At 37.9% G+C, this 17346-nt stretch overlaps 1 protein-coding gene across 4 annotated transcripts in view; it reads left to right on the top strand.

Moving 5' to 3' along the window:
* LOC311086572 (zinc finger protein 521) overlaps positions 1-16919 on the top strand; it is a 103165-nt gene extending 86246 nt beyond the window's left edge. For all 4 annotated transcript variants that reach the window (XM_084119520.1, XM_084119517.1, XM_084119518.1 and 1 more), the window contains 3 exons: positions 466-597; positions 7470-7585; positions 15858-16919. In XM_084119520.1, coding sequence (XP_083975646.1) covers positions 466-597; positions 7470-7585; positions 15858-15887 — 278 coding nt within the window. In that variant the 3' untranslated portion in view covers positions 15888-16919. The remainder of the gene's footprint in view (positions 1-465; positions 598-7469; positions 7586-15857) is intronic.
* Positions 16920-17346: the final 427 nt, after the last annotated feature.

The following is a 17346-nucleotide window of genomic DNA, read 5'->3' as shown; positions in this document are numbered from 1 at the left end:
CTAACTTTAGCTGGAAAATAACTTTATTAAAGAACCGCTATAAAGCCAAAACAATCTCTGTTACCTTAAATTATACGTTTATTTCTGTAAAGCTGCTTTGAAACAATCTACATTGTTAAAAGCGCTATATAAATGATGACTTGACTTGACTAGAACATAACATGTACCATACATTTATGTATGTATTATTTTTTTTCTACTTTTACAAATCTTACTCTGCCCATGCAAGTCTTTGTTTAAAATCTTTGTAAATTAGAAATCAGAGTGCCATGAACTCTTATAAAATTAAAGATAACGCACATGGATATTTAAGTAATGAGCATCTGATGGCTTCAGTGTCTCATATTCTTGACCTTGTGTTTCTGTGCAAAAAAATAACATGATTCACTACATAAGAATTTAAGAACGCTTAAAATAAATCATATAATCTGAAAGTTGTGTTTGTGTTTTTCTGTCTTTTCCCAGAGGAAGGTCTCATTCATGAATGTAAACTATGCAGTCAAACCTTCGACTCTCCAGCAAAACTGCAGTGTCACCTCATCGAGCACAGCTTTGAGGGGATGGGCGGCACGTTCAAGTGTCCTGTCTGCTTCACAGGTAATTTTTTTTTATATTTGTGTGTCTATATGTCAGTGCAGAATAAAATCAAAACCCTGATTGGGAGGTACATAAAGCATATAACTTAAATCCTTCAGCTGCATCTTTTACAACCACACTTCTGCCACCACAGTAACATGCTTCATTTGTCTTCCTCTCTCTTTCCCTGGTCCTCTCATTCTTATTGACTTGATCTACAGGGTTTTTCTCTTTTTTTTTCATTTTGGCTTTATTTCGAGTTGGCGCCTGACAGACAGGTCCCAGATCTCCTTCCGCACTCATATTGATCATGCAGCAGAGAGAGAGAGAGAGAGAGAGAGAGAGCAGCTTGGCATCTGCACTGCAGAAATCATGACAAACATGAGATTAACGCCTTGTCCACCCTAATACGTTTTAGTTTAAAAACACATCTTTTTCTTCTTGCAAAGATGACAGAAAATGTACTCGCATTTGCTGTCCAGCAGCAAAACATGAGAGCAGTTTTAGCGTTTTAGACCAAACATATAATGGTGAGTGAGTGTGACCTGGACGCATCAGTGAATAGTGAGATATTTTGCTAAATAAAATGATCCTGTCAGAAGAATTGTGTGATAACTTTATGTCTGTTCCGTCTGTATCCTCTCCGTGAGCTTTCATGAGGTTTTACACATGCACAGTAAGGAGAATTTGCCGTTTTCAGAAACTTTTGGAAAATGATTGAAAACGCTAGTGTGGACGGAGAGCGTTTTGAAATGAAAATGCTGTTCCAAATGTATCCATTTTAATGTAGATGTAGCCTTAATGCATACATGCATAACATAAACGGGTTTCACTTTATTTTGATGGTCCCTTTAACACATTCTGTTGACTATAAGTAACGTTGCACCTATGTGTCTACTAACTCTCATTAGAGTGTTAGCAGATTATTAATAGACTGGTAGGGTTAGGGTTAGAATAAGTTGACATGTAGTTGCAAAGTTACTTATAGTTAGTAGAATGTCTGTTGGAGGATCATCACAATAAAGAGTTATCAGATATTAAGCAGACAGTACACTAATACTCTAATAAGAGTTAGTTGACATGTAGTTGCAAAGTTACTTATAGTCAACAGAATGTTCAAAAGGGACCATCAAAATAAAGTGTTACCCATAAACGCTAATCTAGGGGCGTTTTCCCACTAGAGCTTTATTTGGCATGGACCCGAGCATGTTTGACATCAGAGTTTGAATCATTTGATTTGTGCAAAAGCTTCAGCAATCGGATCATATTGTTCGCATCTCTTGCAACTCTCAACGTGCACAGAAATGGCATTTAGAGCAGATAGATGCGAGAATAGTTCTGTGCAAGTATCTCCTTCTGCATTGTTATTTATCTACAGTGGTAAACAGCTGCTGCTAGCACTCTCAGTAGCCGCTTTTCCATCACCCTTCAGATTGCGCAAACTGAAAATACGGTTTGAAAATAAGGTTTTCACGCTCGCATGAGATGGTTTTTCAGGCAATTCGAAAAAGTGCAAAACAGCAATGGAAACAGTTTTGCATTTACAGGTAACATGACGTACATAGCAGTCGATCATTCTTTAAAGATGGCGCGGTGTGTTTGTACAGAGGACAAGAGTTCATTATTAAACTCCTAAAAGACAAAAGTATTACGAGAATACTGGATTCTAAACAACAAAGAAATGCCACAATTTATTAAGATCTCGAAGCAGATATGAGGGAGAAACACCCAGAAACTCCTCATATGTGCCGCTCACAAGTATAAAGGTCTTTCCTTGTCATTAATGCTTGAAAACACGCCTACGTCTCCTTCTATTAAAAATAATGGCTAGTTGCTGGGATATACAACGTCCGTTGCCATGATTTTTGGAATGATTATCGTGAGAGGAAAGAAATTATGTTTTAGTCGCATAACATCGGTTAATGGAAACGCCGTTATTGTGTAATAGTTTTTTATCGACATTTTGAAAATATCCCAAAAGTTTTGTGCAAATCTGTAATGGAAACGCAGCTATTGTTGACACCAACGTACTGTGGTTCAGAGTCAAATATAATGTGAAGACAGACCGAAACAATCAAATCTAGTGTGAAAACAGCCTCAGACTCCAGCTAAAACATTTATGCTCACCAATTCCACTGGTACTGTCTGGCCTCTACAGGGACAAATAATAATCGCAAGTAATAGGATTTCAATTCACCAGTGGAAAATCTGGAATTATATACATTTTTATTTCATTATTTCAACATGACTAGTTTTAATAGAACAGGTTTGTTTCGGGACGGTAGACGGAGAGAGTGGATGCAGAAACGAAGGAATGCGGATGGGGAAGGACAGGCGCTGCGTGATCATGCAAAGCGAGGGAGGATGAGAGAAGAGAGAGGGGGAAGGAGGTAAAAGAGGAGTTGAGGAGCCATCCAGAGGCAGCGGAGACATGTCAGAAGTGTCGCTCTCTCGGGATGATTTGACAGCTATGTGAAGTCAGGCAGCCCGCAGCTGAAAGTAGCTCCATTTACCCTGGAGGAAGCTGAGCGCAGAACAAACACTCTGCGTGCCACTTATGAGCTTTTGTCTCACTTTACACAACAAAACATTCCAGTTTTACACTCAATTGTGTGCACAATGATGCTGCTTGGCTTCTGAAATATAGGCCCATTAATATTTAGATAAAGAAAGAAAGAAATAACTTGTGGTTACAGTTAATTGTCTTGTACATTGTTTTTCCAGAGGAATGTGGCTGAAAAACACATTTAATACAAATGACACAAAATAACAACAATTAAAAAGTAAAATATGCTCAGATTAGCCCATTTTTTGGTTACACTTTATTTTAAGGTGTCATTGTTACAGTGTAATTATATATTTAAGTACTGAGTAATATTAAGCAACTACATGTACTTACTATAGGGTTAGGGTAGGATTAGGATTTGGTTTAGGGTTAGTTAGTTAGTTGCATGTAATTATGCATAATTTACTGTTATTACTATGGTAAGTACATGTAACATATGTAACAAGGACACTGTAAAATAAAGTGTTACCCATTTTTTTTAATTTTTTTATTTAACCTTACTTTTTACCAAATAATTTATCAGTTTCTTAATATTGAGTCAATTCATATAAAAGTCTCATGATACTGTTTCCTATGCAATTAAATTAGCCAATCATAACACTGACCGTTTACTGACAAACCTTAAAAACTGACATTTCAGAAAGAGGGTCAGAATGAGGGTTGAAAATTTTAGTTTTCCTGCATAAATTAGACCAGTTCTTACGCCGTTAGTTCACATTAACTATTGCATTATCTAATGTTATTACATGGCTCTGTGGAATACTTGATTCTGATTGGTCAATAGCACCCGCAGTGCTAAACTCTTTCTAGGAAACTTTTTTTCTTCATGGAAGTTTTGCTTTCGGTGAGCTAATAAAGTATTAAAACTCAGTTAAATCAATATTTTGTGTACAGTTATTTAATTATGCCATCCAGTATTGTGGACTCGCTCTCTCTTGTTTCATACAAACGCAGCTGCTGCCATTTTGCAAAACAACGGTTGTTTTGTACACGTTTCATCTCAAATCAGTATCTCTTATCTCCATAATTATTTATGTGGTGATAATTATTTCTGTGTAATAAGTGGTATGACTAAACCGTATCTCTTAAATGTCCGTCTAGTTTGAACTCGCCGTTGAAACTGCTCTCTCCGCGGAAGCTTTGCGTTTAAAGACCTAATAAAATATTTCAACTCAAGTCAATATTTCCTGTCTAAATATTTACTTATGTGGCAAGTAGCCGTTTAATAAGCGGGATAATGTACATCCAGCCAGTTGTTATCTCAGAATAAACCCCTTCAGTGTGAAGCAAGACCTGATCCTCATCACCCTGTCGGAGGTTATTCTGAGATAACAACCGTCTGGATGTACATTATCCCTTACTTAACAAATACAATCTTATTGTAAAGTGTTACCGATAATGGAAATTGTACTCTACTGTTTGCCAGTAACCTTTCTCCACATGGTTGAAAACAAATCACATCCATCTTTTTCTCTATAAATTGTTCTTTGTTATCACTTATTTGTGCTCGTGTTCAGGATGTTAAACCCACAGATGCACGTCCAGATCTTGTTACCAGAGTAAGTTGAATTAGAAAACACAGGTTCTCATTGACCCTAATAAAGCTAATTTGGGTCTAAATCCAAAATCCAGTGCAGTGGCATGAAGGCAAAAGTTGTTTATCCCTTGTAAGAAATTCAAATGAAGACCAGAACTCACTCTTTACCTCAGAGACACGACTAGCCACCCTTAAACATATGGGTCTCTAAAAACAAACAGCATGTTTGAAGTAGTCCTGTGAGAATAACTGCATACTCGCACACTCAAACACACACTCATTCAGCTGCTCTATGGCTTAATTAAAGGCACTATGTGTTTTAAGTGCCATTTCAAAGATTAGATGTGACTGAAATCAGGCTACGCATAAATAAAGAGTCTGCATGAATATTAATATTGTCAATATAATTAGCACTGTTGACTAATAGACAGTGTTTTTGCACGTAGAACAGACTGCCGTTCCTGTGCTTGTTTATTTTGCAGCGTGTCCCTACAGTGGCTCTAAATAAAGCACATCATTATTCCTCACTGTTCACTATGACTCAAAGCACCGGACTGACCATTACCCAGAGCCAGCCAAATCACGGATAAGGAACCAAAGCCGCGCTACATCTGCAGTGTTTCGATGCAGGTGGAGTCGATTCTCCCATGATGCAAAGGACTGGAAACATTTGGGTTTCCCAACATCTTGATTCACTTAGTTGTGACAATTCCTCTTTCATATGCTGCCAAACTGTAAGATCTGTGCTAGGAAAACAGCACATGTGTCTTTCCTCATTTGAACCGAGTAATTTTATTGGGGGGGAAAAGAGAGAAAAAGAGGAGAAAATTAATTCCAGGTCTGATTCAGTTAAATAGACATTAAGGCATTTCGCACCTGGTGTTTCAATCCGTCTCTTTTGCCCATTTTCAACCACTTCTATCCTGATTTCTTTGAGGTGTAAGGTATGGATTTTTTCAAATCTTTGGATCTAATGGATGAAATAATTTACATATATAATTAAGCAATTCACATATGAACGACCCGGAGACGACGGAAAAACACACGGAGAGCTTCAGCTTTAGTTTCTGCTCTGATACAGACAGTGTGTGTTAGAAATCAGGAATGGAGAGAACATTGTGCTTGGGACATTTTTCATCTTCAAACCAAACTTGGGTCTCCAGCCGACAAAGTTTAAATCCCGTCTGGCTCGAGCTCTTCCCATAATGTTACTCATGAGGTCAGTAGACGGAGAGAAGACGGAGTTTAGTGGCTGTTTGAACACATTCGATCACATGAGTGTTTACACTACGAAAGCAATCCGGTCGAATGTGTTTTCAACAACTTCTGGAAGTGGTCAAAAGTGGACAAGCTCAAAACCTCTTAAACCCTGTTTACTCCTGAATTTAGTGTTGTCCACTTGTGATCCGATCGACCAAAACACATCTTAATACCAGGTGCAAACAGGGCCTAAGTGTCTACATTTCTACCAACTTTATAATATTCAAAAAGATTCACTTTGCCTTCTGAAAAGGTAGTTTTATTGTTTGTACACGGCTTGTCAAAATAAACCCCTACTCATTTTTTTATTATAACTATTTCCACATTTTTGTCCACGTTTATTAACATTTTTAATGAACAAATTAACGAATTTGTGATTCTCCAAAGTCGCCACCCTTTGTCTAGTTTCCAGCTGTTCTCGCTCTGTTCATTCTCTCAACCAACTTCATGAGGTGCATCATGGGATGTTTTATAAACAGTACTGACATTGTTTAAATACATGCTGGACAGTTTTTGTTTGTTTTCTTCACTATCTGCTCCAAGTCAACTCTAAAAGAAATAAATCACTGACATTTGTTGTTTTGTTCTTGCATATACAGGAGTATTCAGAAGTTTGGGGTCAATACGTTTTCTGAAAACTTTTATTAAAATCAAGGACAAGAAACAGTGAATACACTGTTACAAAAATTGTTTCACTTAAATGCTGCTCTTTTAAACTTTACATTTATCAAATAATCCTAAAAACAACCCAAAAAATATCATAGTTTACACAAAAATGTAAGTGCCAATAGCCTGCCTTGTTGGCAGAGGTTATTCACACTAACTCCGCCCACCACTGTCTGATTGGCCCAGACAAAATTATAAAAGAAAACCCGTGGAGAGTAAGGCGTTAGGTTTTGACATGACCGGCCAGAGTTTAAATCTGCACTTTTCCCGACACATATCAGCTTGAAAAAGGTATTTATTTTGAATAAAAATTAAGAAAATATTTGAACTGGAATTAATAGTGGGAATAAAGGTGCACATAGTGTCTGTTAGTATTAGCACTTACTATAAATAGCATCTAACAACTATTTACACTGCTATTTCGTATAAATAGTATTTAACACTATTTGCACTTAGTGCAAATTATTGAAAAAAAATGTTTGCTCTGTGACTAAACATTCAGCACAATTGTTTTCAACCTTGATTATAATCAGAAATGTTTCCTGAGCAGCAAATCATCATGTGACACTGAAGACTGGAGTAATGATGCTGACAATTGATCACATTAATAAATTACATTTTAAAATATACTTATAATAATTCACAGTGTTGCAATTTTATTTTTTGCAAATAAATGCATCCTTGGTGAGCAGAAGATACTTTTAAAAATCTTACCGACCCCAAGCTTTTATATAGGCACAATTTGTATGTTTCAAATTTCAAGAAATTAAGCATAAGCCTTTACAGCAAAGGGTTTTAAAATGCATAACTGACAGTATTTCTGGAAATATTTGCAGTTCACACGTGTGTTGTGTCCCGTTGCAGTGTTCGTGCAGGCGTGTAAACTGCAGCAGCACATCTTCACCGCACATGGGCAGGAGGACAAGATCTACGACTGCTCACAGTGCCCGCTGAAGTTCTTCTTCCAAACCGAGCTTCAGGTGAGATGATCTGAGGAGAGCACTGATGACCATGATCACATGACCAGCCTCTGCCACACCCCTTTTTCTGGCTAGTATAAATAAATCATGGTTATAAACAGGATGCTTCTGCAATGGCATCATTAACCAATCAACTTTGCATGATCCATGTCAGTAGATGTCAGAATAACACCCAATACCACTGTCATATCAGCCAGTGAAACGTGAGCAGAAACAAAACACCAAAACAACATTGGGAGTGTCGTCATGGCATCATTTGTACTGTAATATAGCATTTTCAGCTCAGATGATTGGCTCAAATAACTGACAGCAGAACTGAGCTCATGACCATAAGCAAGTGCCATTGAGCAACTGTATGATCCAGACATTATAGACTGCCGAAGTTCATTTTCTCTGCTTGTGACTTTGACTTAAATTACTTTATTAGCTAATGAACTAATGATTGTGTTTGTAATGTATACACTTCTAAAAAATCGCATGTATAGTTTCATAATCTATAGAGTATGGGAAACTGGTTTTGTGGCCCCCTTTGCCTTCCACAATTAGTTAAAACAAGAGGATTTACACCATGTTGGCTGTAGGTTTAGACTGAGGTTCGTGTGACCCCATGGCAATGAAACGCCTCTCTGAGAGTTTGGTCTGAGCTGTGGATCTCTCTGAGAGGATTCATAACTTAGTGTTGTGATGAATACCTTTTTTAGTGGCTGGAGCTCTCCTGGGAAATATACTAGATATGGCTTGTTATTAATATAATACATTTTATATGATCTCATACATGTGCAATTTCAATGTTGTCTATACGCGTTGGGAATTGTGTGCATTGATGTAACAAGCAACTAACACTAAACCAGACCAAACCTAAACGAATATTAAATACACGTTAATTAATATTACTCTATACTTACTTGTGTAATTACACTGTAACACGGACTCCAAGTTGGAATAAAATGAAAATCACCCTATCTATTTTCTAAATGCACATTATAGATCTTGCTGTGAACAATTCATCCATGCATGTTTAAATTTTTTTTTTTGACCTCATAATTTTTAATCACAATGTCATAACTATATCTTCCTGTGAAAACGACAGACTTCTCTCTGGTGACGGAAAATAGTTTATCACATCACCACATTTACAAGCCTAAATTTCGGAAATTTCACTAATATATTAAGCATGGTTTTCATCTCAGAAAACTGTTCATCTTACGCTAGACTGCTACCCTGTACCAGGTTTCTGATGTGTCAGGAGATTATGGAGAACTTACATAAACAGAAGTATGAATTCAAACAAGAGGGTCTATTTGTGCGTTTACTTGCTGTCAGAATTGTACCTATTTTTTCTGTCCTTCTGAAAGTGAAGTTTGTTTTTGTGGGCTCTAGTTTTCTGAGTCCTTGACACAGCAGTCGTCTCAGCTCAGTCGGAGAGGTCAGAGGTCATCAGGAGGGATGGATACAGTGATGTTTTATTTATTTGTGTAGAGCTGAAGATGAAGGGCTGTGTCTTTCCCCTACCAAGCTCCTTGGGCTCAGTGAGGAGTCCTACTGACCTGACCTGCCAAGAGCACAATGGGAAAAACTCAATCTATTCAGCTCTTAAAGCAGCAAACACCTCACCTTTGCACCCTTATTCACACAATAACACACACCTAAATACAAAAATGAATGTTACTTATTTGTCAGATTTAAAGGGTTAGTTCACCTAAAAATGAAAATTCTGTCAGTAATCACTCACCCTCATGTTGTTCCAACCCTGTAAGACCTTCGTTCATCTTCGGAACACAAATTAAGATATTTTTGATGAATATTAACAAGTGGTTAATAAATAATATGCAGGTATTTGCACTGAAATACTAAGGAGCAATTGTTTACTGAATTCCCAAACCAATTAATGGAGCCAATCCTCTGACTAATTCATGACAGCAACAACATGAAAAACCGTTTCCCTGAATATGTTTTTTATCATCAACATGCACAGTGGACTAAACAACTAACCCAGTTTTCTAACCATAGTTTCCTATCACACAGACTGTTGACATCAACTCTGATTTCTATCTTACAGTTCACAGTGAAGCACAACAAGAAGAAGAAAAAAAGCTTTAGAGTTCAGTTTTTTAAAGATTGCTCGGATGTTTCTAAATTATTTGTACACAGAAGTGTAATGAAAGCTCCGATATTACCCATGAGTGACACACATGGATGCAGGTAGATCAGATACAGACAGCAACGAACTCCGGCGTCCTGTGAGAGTACGCGGTGTGTTTGTTCCCGCCTCTGGCTGGGTCTGATGTGTGTATGCAAACACATCGTCTTGAGACGGTGACAAACCCTCACTGCAGCCCATCAGCGAGCTCATTCTCTGCTCATCACCACTGGGAGACGCTCAATCCAAACAAACACTTTTGATCTCTGACACACTTCTGCTTCCTGTAAACTTCCTGTGAACTTTTTACTAGCAATTTTACTAATGCGAATTAACCCTTTCATGCATGAATTATGATAACCTCAGTCAGGATTTTTTTCCTATGTGTTTTTATTGCTCTTAGGGCATGAAAAACAAGAATTGATTTTTATTTTATTTTTTTACAAATTTTTCAAAGAGATCTTCAGATGTCCACTTGAGTGGTTTTGAGCAAGTTGGTTTAAACTTAAGATATAATATATTAAATATAAGACAATAATCAAACACATAAAGTATGTGAATTTAACAAACTAATCTATACAATTATATCAAATCATGTGAAAACTATAAAATATATACAAAAAATATAAATGCAAAATATTGCAAAGGCTTCATACAACTTCATACAAGTTGCACTTCGCGTATCTTTGATATCAGAACATGAGGACGTGATTCCATCAGAATTTTCTACAGTCTGTCAAGGTACAACTGTGGAAACCACTCAGATGCTCCCTCCAGTGCACCAGAGTATGGAGATTTACCCTTATTAGCTGATAATTCTGATTATGTTCAAGATGGACATGCACATTTCTATCATAGCCCTCCTCTGAGAAAACCTAGCGATACGTTTTTTTCAATCTCATCTGAAATGATCAGTGTTGGGGGTAACGCATTACAAGTAACATGCATAACGCATTCAGATTACTTTTTTGATGTTACAAGTAAAGTAATGTGTTACAAGTAACATGCATTACCTAATCAGATTACTTTTTGATCTAACAAGTAATTAACTACAAGTAATGTGCATTACCTAATCAGATTACTTTTTGATGTAACGAGTAAAGAAACGCATTACAAGTAACATGCATTACGTAATCAGATTACTTTGTGATGTTATGAGTAAAGAAACGCATTACAATAACACACATTACATAATCAGATTACTTTTTGATGTTATGAGTAAAGAAACGCATTACAAGTAACATGCATTACGTAATCAGATTACTTTTTGATGTTATGAGTAAAAAAACGCATTACAATAACATGCATTACGAAATCAGATTACTTTTTGATCTAACAAGTAAAGTAATGCATTACAAGTGTCAAACATTATGTAATCACATGACTTTTTTCGATGTCAATGAAAATTACATTCTAATAATACAAGTACATTTATTTACAGTAAAAAAAGTCACTGCAGATTAAGTTTTTAAGTTTTAAATTTCAAAAACAATATTCACATTATAATTATGAATTGTAGCTGAAATATAGCAATTGATGCATGACGTCCACTACAGTGGACATGTGATTAATCAGAGTTTTCTCTCAATCTAAAATCAACACTTGGAAAATGTTACTGTGATATGACTCATTAGATATTGCTTGATGCTGCAATATTTTTTTTTTACCTACAAGAGTCTCCTAGGATAGAAGGAATGGGTGGATATTCCGGAGCAACTTGGCATGTCTGACTGACCCTTGGCCATCTTGGTTTGGAGGGGAAAAAAATCGAAACACAAAGGCTTGCCACTTGGTTGCAATTTATAGGATGATGCACCAGGGTCCAATGAAGAGGCTGATGTGCAACTTTGCCATAAAAACCCGTGCAAATTCAAGAAAATGCTTTTTTAATAGCTGTCCACTGTAGTGACCACTATGCGTGAAAGGGTTAAAAGATACTTTGCTTCAGCATTGTTAAGATGCACGCTGTTGTGAAAATGTTTCATTTCAAAAAGGCAATGATGAAGTAGTGTTCATGCGCTGATGTATTCATCTGTATTGTGTGATAAAGGAGGAATTAGAAAACTAGTTGAAAAGAAAAGGAGAAAAAGTTATTTCCAGGATTTCCAGGAAACATACACTGCACTGCTGTTCATTATTTAACATTTTATGACATAAACGCTATGAAACAACTCACAATCTACTGTAATGTATCACAGAAAAGCATAATTTACATTACTTTCAAACGGATCTTGGGTAAGTGATACCAGTGTCCCTTGTGTAACAAATTTATCCCAGCTCTCTTCCATCTGACCTGTTTAGGGAAGCAATAAAAGGGGCACTAGAGGGCATCACCTACCAAGCGCAGACATGTGTTGCAACATAGTGTCGGACCAGATCCGGCCCACATCTGGTGCTTGTGGAATCCACGTGTACCAGATGTGGGCCGGATCTGGGCCGACACTATGTTGCTGTCTGGGGTGTAAGAGAGAACCTAAGTGTGTTTTTCACAGTGTGGTGAAGCGTTCACAAGCTACAGAAAGAAACTTGTAGCCCAAGCCAATGACACAGTAGACTTCAATAAGCAGGATGTTCAAGACAGGAAGATATGGCAGCATTTTGCACACCGAACAAATTCTGCTCACAAACTCCAAGCCTAATCACCTCCCAGAGAGGTTTTCATCTACTCCTGAGAGCTCCTTTCCTGTCCTCACACAGAATATATCAAAGTTGACATCTTCAGCCTTTCCCAGTGTGTCATCAAGTTTGCCAGACCTGAATGTCCCTACTGTCATCATAGTTGACCAGAAAATTGCTAAAATAACAAATTGCACGTAACAAATTGAATTTGTTTGTCCTGAAGGTTCTGTAAGTCGTTTTTAGTGGTGGAACGGATCACAAAATTCACGGTTTGGATCATTAGCGTTTTTTAAGCCACGGATCAGATCGTTTTTCGGATAAGCAAAAAAATAAAAATATATATGGTGTGGGGGGCAACTTTGCTTTTCATTTATTACTTAAAGCTCACTTGAAGTTTTTTGATAGCTACTACATCAAAAACTACTAGCCTAACTGATAAAGTTCACACATTATTTAAAACAAGTGAACCGTCAGTAATAAAATAAGAATAAATACACAAATTACAAGCAGAGATGAATACTAAACAAAGTTACAAAGTCTAACAGTAGTATTCAGGTACAGAAATTAATAATTAAGCCTAAATGTAAAATAACTCTATTTGTTCACTGTATAAATTAAATATAGTTTCATCTTTGTTAAAGCTGTATTTTTTTTGTTTTATTAACGTTAACGACACAGACAACAGTAGGAATATTAGGTGTGTGCTGTCACTTTAAGACCGACTGCACGGACCGAAAAAACTGAAAAACATCCGTTTCTTTCTCAACTGTTCACATAAGACATAAAATGAGAGAATACTTGTCGAGATGGTCATTTAGACGGGTATTTTGACAATTTTGTGTTTATGTGTCCGTTCAAGGTCAAGGAAACGCGAAAGAGGAATCAGTTCTTTATTTGAGCGCTGTCTGAAACGCGTCTCTCTCTCTCTCTCTCTCTCTCTCTCTCTCTCTCTCTCTCTCTCTCTCTCTCTCTCTCTCTCTCTCTCTCTCTCTCTCTCTTTGCTGTGCACACAGATAATTTCGGCTCTTCTTCCACGATTAAAATTGTTTGAATGTGTAAATTGGCAAGACAATACATGTCCAAATTATAAACTTTCACTATATGATGGCTAAATTTAGCAGTTACTCCGCAAATCACATGCGTGCCGAAACGTGGGGCTTGGTCCGTACGGATCACGGATCAACTGCAATCCGCTCCACCCCTAGTCGCTTTGGATATTTGCTTCTAAATGAATATAGATGTAGTGGTTCTTTGTAGCCTGTGCAGAATGATTGTAATAGTGCTTAACGATTGCTAGGTGGCCTAATGAAATTGTGACAAAATTAGCACAAGTTATCAAGGTTACAGTATAATCGGATCAGACTGTACTGTATTTGACCATGATAAATCTGCACCATTGGTCGCTGCTGCAGGAAAGAGTGCCAGAAGATGAAAGGATAAATGGAAGGGTAGAGGGAGTGATTTTTACTAACCAAATCTGACCCATTGTGGAACATCTAAGAGATACCATCTGCATTACTGTTAGCTTGGTGTTTCACTGTATAATGGTAGTCTTGGTGTTACAAACCACTGAATTGCCCTGGCATTCGTATCCTGGTTTGCTCTCAAGGGCTGGCTTCTCACAGCACGTCAATGTTCGAGAGTTCTTTTAGTTAGTCATTACAGACCCAGGTGGAGGTGTTGAATTTTGAGAACATGATGATGAAGCTGAACAAAGGCCTCCAGGACTCTTCGATGGCCTCTAGTTGCATTATTCTGCTCACCTCCTCAGTTGTCTGTCCGAAAAGCCAACTGGGCCGCTGTCTTATAACCACCCCAATCAGCATACATACAGTCTGACTGGGGATCTCAAAGAACACTTTTCTGAATTTGCTGACCAGATGGCTTAGATTCCTTTTTACTTTCTAATTGGAATCCCTTCTCTGGCAAAGAAAAGAAACACCTCTCTGGTGATGTTTTGTAAATTGGGTTTGCAGAGAGGAACCGCCTCAGGGTGTATCTGGTGGGGTAAGCAGTGGATGCAATGGAAAATTAGGGCACTTCTTGGCATTCAGGAAGGGAATGAGTCTGGACTGGTGCTCTGTGCTCAAGATGCTCTGTCAATTTAGTTGGTTTTCCAGTGACAGAGCATTTGGGGATTTGATGGGGTCCAGGCATGGGTATTGAGGAAGTCAAGCATTATAGCGTCCTTGTGCCCAGACAGCAAAATAGTGTCGGCCCACATCTGGTGGTACATGTGGATTCCACACACCCCAGATGTGGCTGGATCTGGGCCGACACTATATTGCTGTCTGGGGGGATTCCCACTATTGTTGGATGCTTTGATGGGCTGTCGCCTTTCTGACATTGGCTGAATCCGTAATCGCCCCCTAAACCCTCATTCACTATTTCCTATGTTAGTCCACTAATACTGTTCACTTGAAGAGGTGAATGAAAACGAGTGAGCGAATTCAGACAGTTTACTCAATAACGTCCACTATGGTTTTGGACAACACTACAAATGGCTGTCCCCTCAAATAACGCCCTATTGGAGGGTATAGAGGGCGATTTCGGATTCAGACATTGTCTTATTTGGGAAGATTTGGATCCTCTTCGCAGCATCTCTAGTGTGCATTGTCTCCGCCAGCTCCACTACTTCAAACAGCCAGCCAGAGTTTGAGGAATTTTTCATCCCTATTGCTTTCTGCTGGGCCCAGGGCAGCAGTGTGAAGGAGTTTGTTAATGACCACCGTCTCGCTGACCTGGACCTGTTGGGTTTACCAGAAAAACAACCAGCATTGTGCCAAGTGGGCTGTCTGAATATGGATGGAATCACTTAAAAATGCTGGATCGCACCAACCAGCGAAAGTCCCACCTGGGTCATCCAGACACCAACATAGTGTCGGCCCAGATCCGACCCACATTTGGTATGCGCGGAATCCACATATTCCAGATGTGGCCCAGATCTGGGCCGACACAATGTTGCTGTCTGGGTCAGTATTTCCCATCATAGTTGTCTGTAACACTAGGAGGGAGAGAAGAGTGTCCACATCATGCTGCTCTGTGAGAGTCAGAAAATGAATTCCAGTGATGTCCTGCTACTCTCCTGAGGCTTTTGCTGTTCCATAAGCTCCCTTCCAGGATATTGCCTTCAGGTGTTTCCGACTCATTGTCTCTGTTCTGCTGCTAGAGGTCAGAGAAATATACTCTGGTCAAGGTCAGGCACTTTGATTAAACCACTGTAGATTTGTCACATTTTAATAATGTTTGAACAAATGTAAAAACAAAAGCAATAAAAACAGTTGTATTTCTTTTTTTCTTCTGTCAATTTCAGAATCCCTTTTGGAGATATTTTGATTTTGTCAAACAAGAGCAATCTAAAGCAATCTTGTATTTTTCAAAATCAAAACATAATTGTACAGAATCAATGTGTTGAAATATATGTTCATACGAACCCAGTGTGGAAACATTCTCATTCTCATGAATTGAGAATCGGTTACAATATTTATTAACTCAATATGTTTTCTTTTTCAGAACCACAGTCTGAGTCTGCACAGCAGCTAACAACAGAAATGCCTGATGGAGAATCAAGACCCCACCGTGACCAATAAATATATGGATATTTCTTTTTGCGTTGCACTTGCCAGTCAAAAAAAACAAAACAATTATAAAGAAAATGAAGACTGAGGGTAGGAGGGTAGGTGTTTGATTTTCAGTGTTTAATATCCAGCCAACCTATTTGTAAGTAAACCTTCATGTTTTGCCTTTCCTTTTCTTGTAAAGAGTCTTGATTTTTATTGTTAAAAAAAATAAATGTGTTTGAATACTACAAAAGAAACAAATCGTCAACCAGATTCCACTAATATGAGGACAAACTTGGGCTCACAAACCAAAATGATATCAGGAAAAAACTGAGCCTTCATCACTAGCCCAGCCTGCCTATGTCTGATGCCACACGCCTCATGTGACAGAACACCATGCTCAAATGTTACATTTTTTAATGACATAAAATATAAAGAATAATATGTTAAATATATGCAAAATCAGAAGAAGACATAAGCAGCAGTATTCCATTCCTAATGATCTTCTCTTGATCCCGAGGACATCACTCAGAGTTAGAGAAACTGCTGTCCATCCATGTTGACTTATGACTTGTATATTTATGTTATTAATGTTTACTGCTTGCTAAAGTCTGGATGTATCTGGAAATTTTTCTTTCTATAAGAAAGGAACTTATTCTCTGTTGTCTCTATTTGTCTCATTGGGATAGGCTACACAAATGCTGTCAGGAGCATGTCAACGGCTGACTGATGTGTATTGCCCTGCTCTTACTGTATCAATGCTGTGTCCAATATGTACAGTGTATACCAGTTTTACATCAAATGAAATTGACATGCACTTTTGCAACCCTCCATACTTTAATGGATGTTCTTGTTTTGAGCTGACTACACACTTGATAAGTGGCAGCTGGACATTTTATTATGTGTCATGACATGCCAATTAAAAAAAGGTATAAAAAAATATTAACTGGGGTCCGATTTTGTTGGACCTTTTTGTGTTCTCATGTGATGAAAACATTAAAATTGTATGAAGATATGGATGTACTGTGCTTTTCCAAATATGTTTTTTTATTGTGTTCTATGTGCTTGTTTGTATATATACTTTTTCCAAACATCATCATATGGAATGAAAGAAATATAACCCTGTGATATAAATACAACCCCGTTGCCAACAGTAGGGACACTAGGGCTGGGAAAAATAATGCCTGAATTTCTGTGATTGGCTTTTTAATGCATTTTATAAAACGGTTAGTTTACTAGGTGGCATGACAGAAGATGAGTGGATTCGAGACAACACGTAATGAAAAACATTCCGTGCAGTAACCCCACGGTGACTGGTGTGATGAAAAGGGTTGCAGCATAGATTTTGAACAAATCACCAAGACGGAGCTCGACGCACTTCAGCAGTAATGTAGCGTTATGTGTGGGGTCTGAACAGATATCTGAATGATCCACCTTTGAGT

Source organism: Abramis brama, assembly GCF_963993115.1.
Source record: "Abramis brama genome assembly, chromosome: 7".
NCBI classification, from domain to species: Eukaryota; Metazoa; Chordata; class Actinopteri; order Cypriniformes; family Leuciscidae; genus Abramis; species Abramis brama.
Note: the sequence above shows the minus strand (reverse complement) of the source record. Positions and strands in the feature narration are given on the sequence as shown.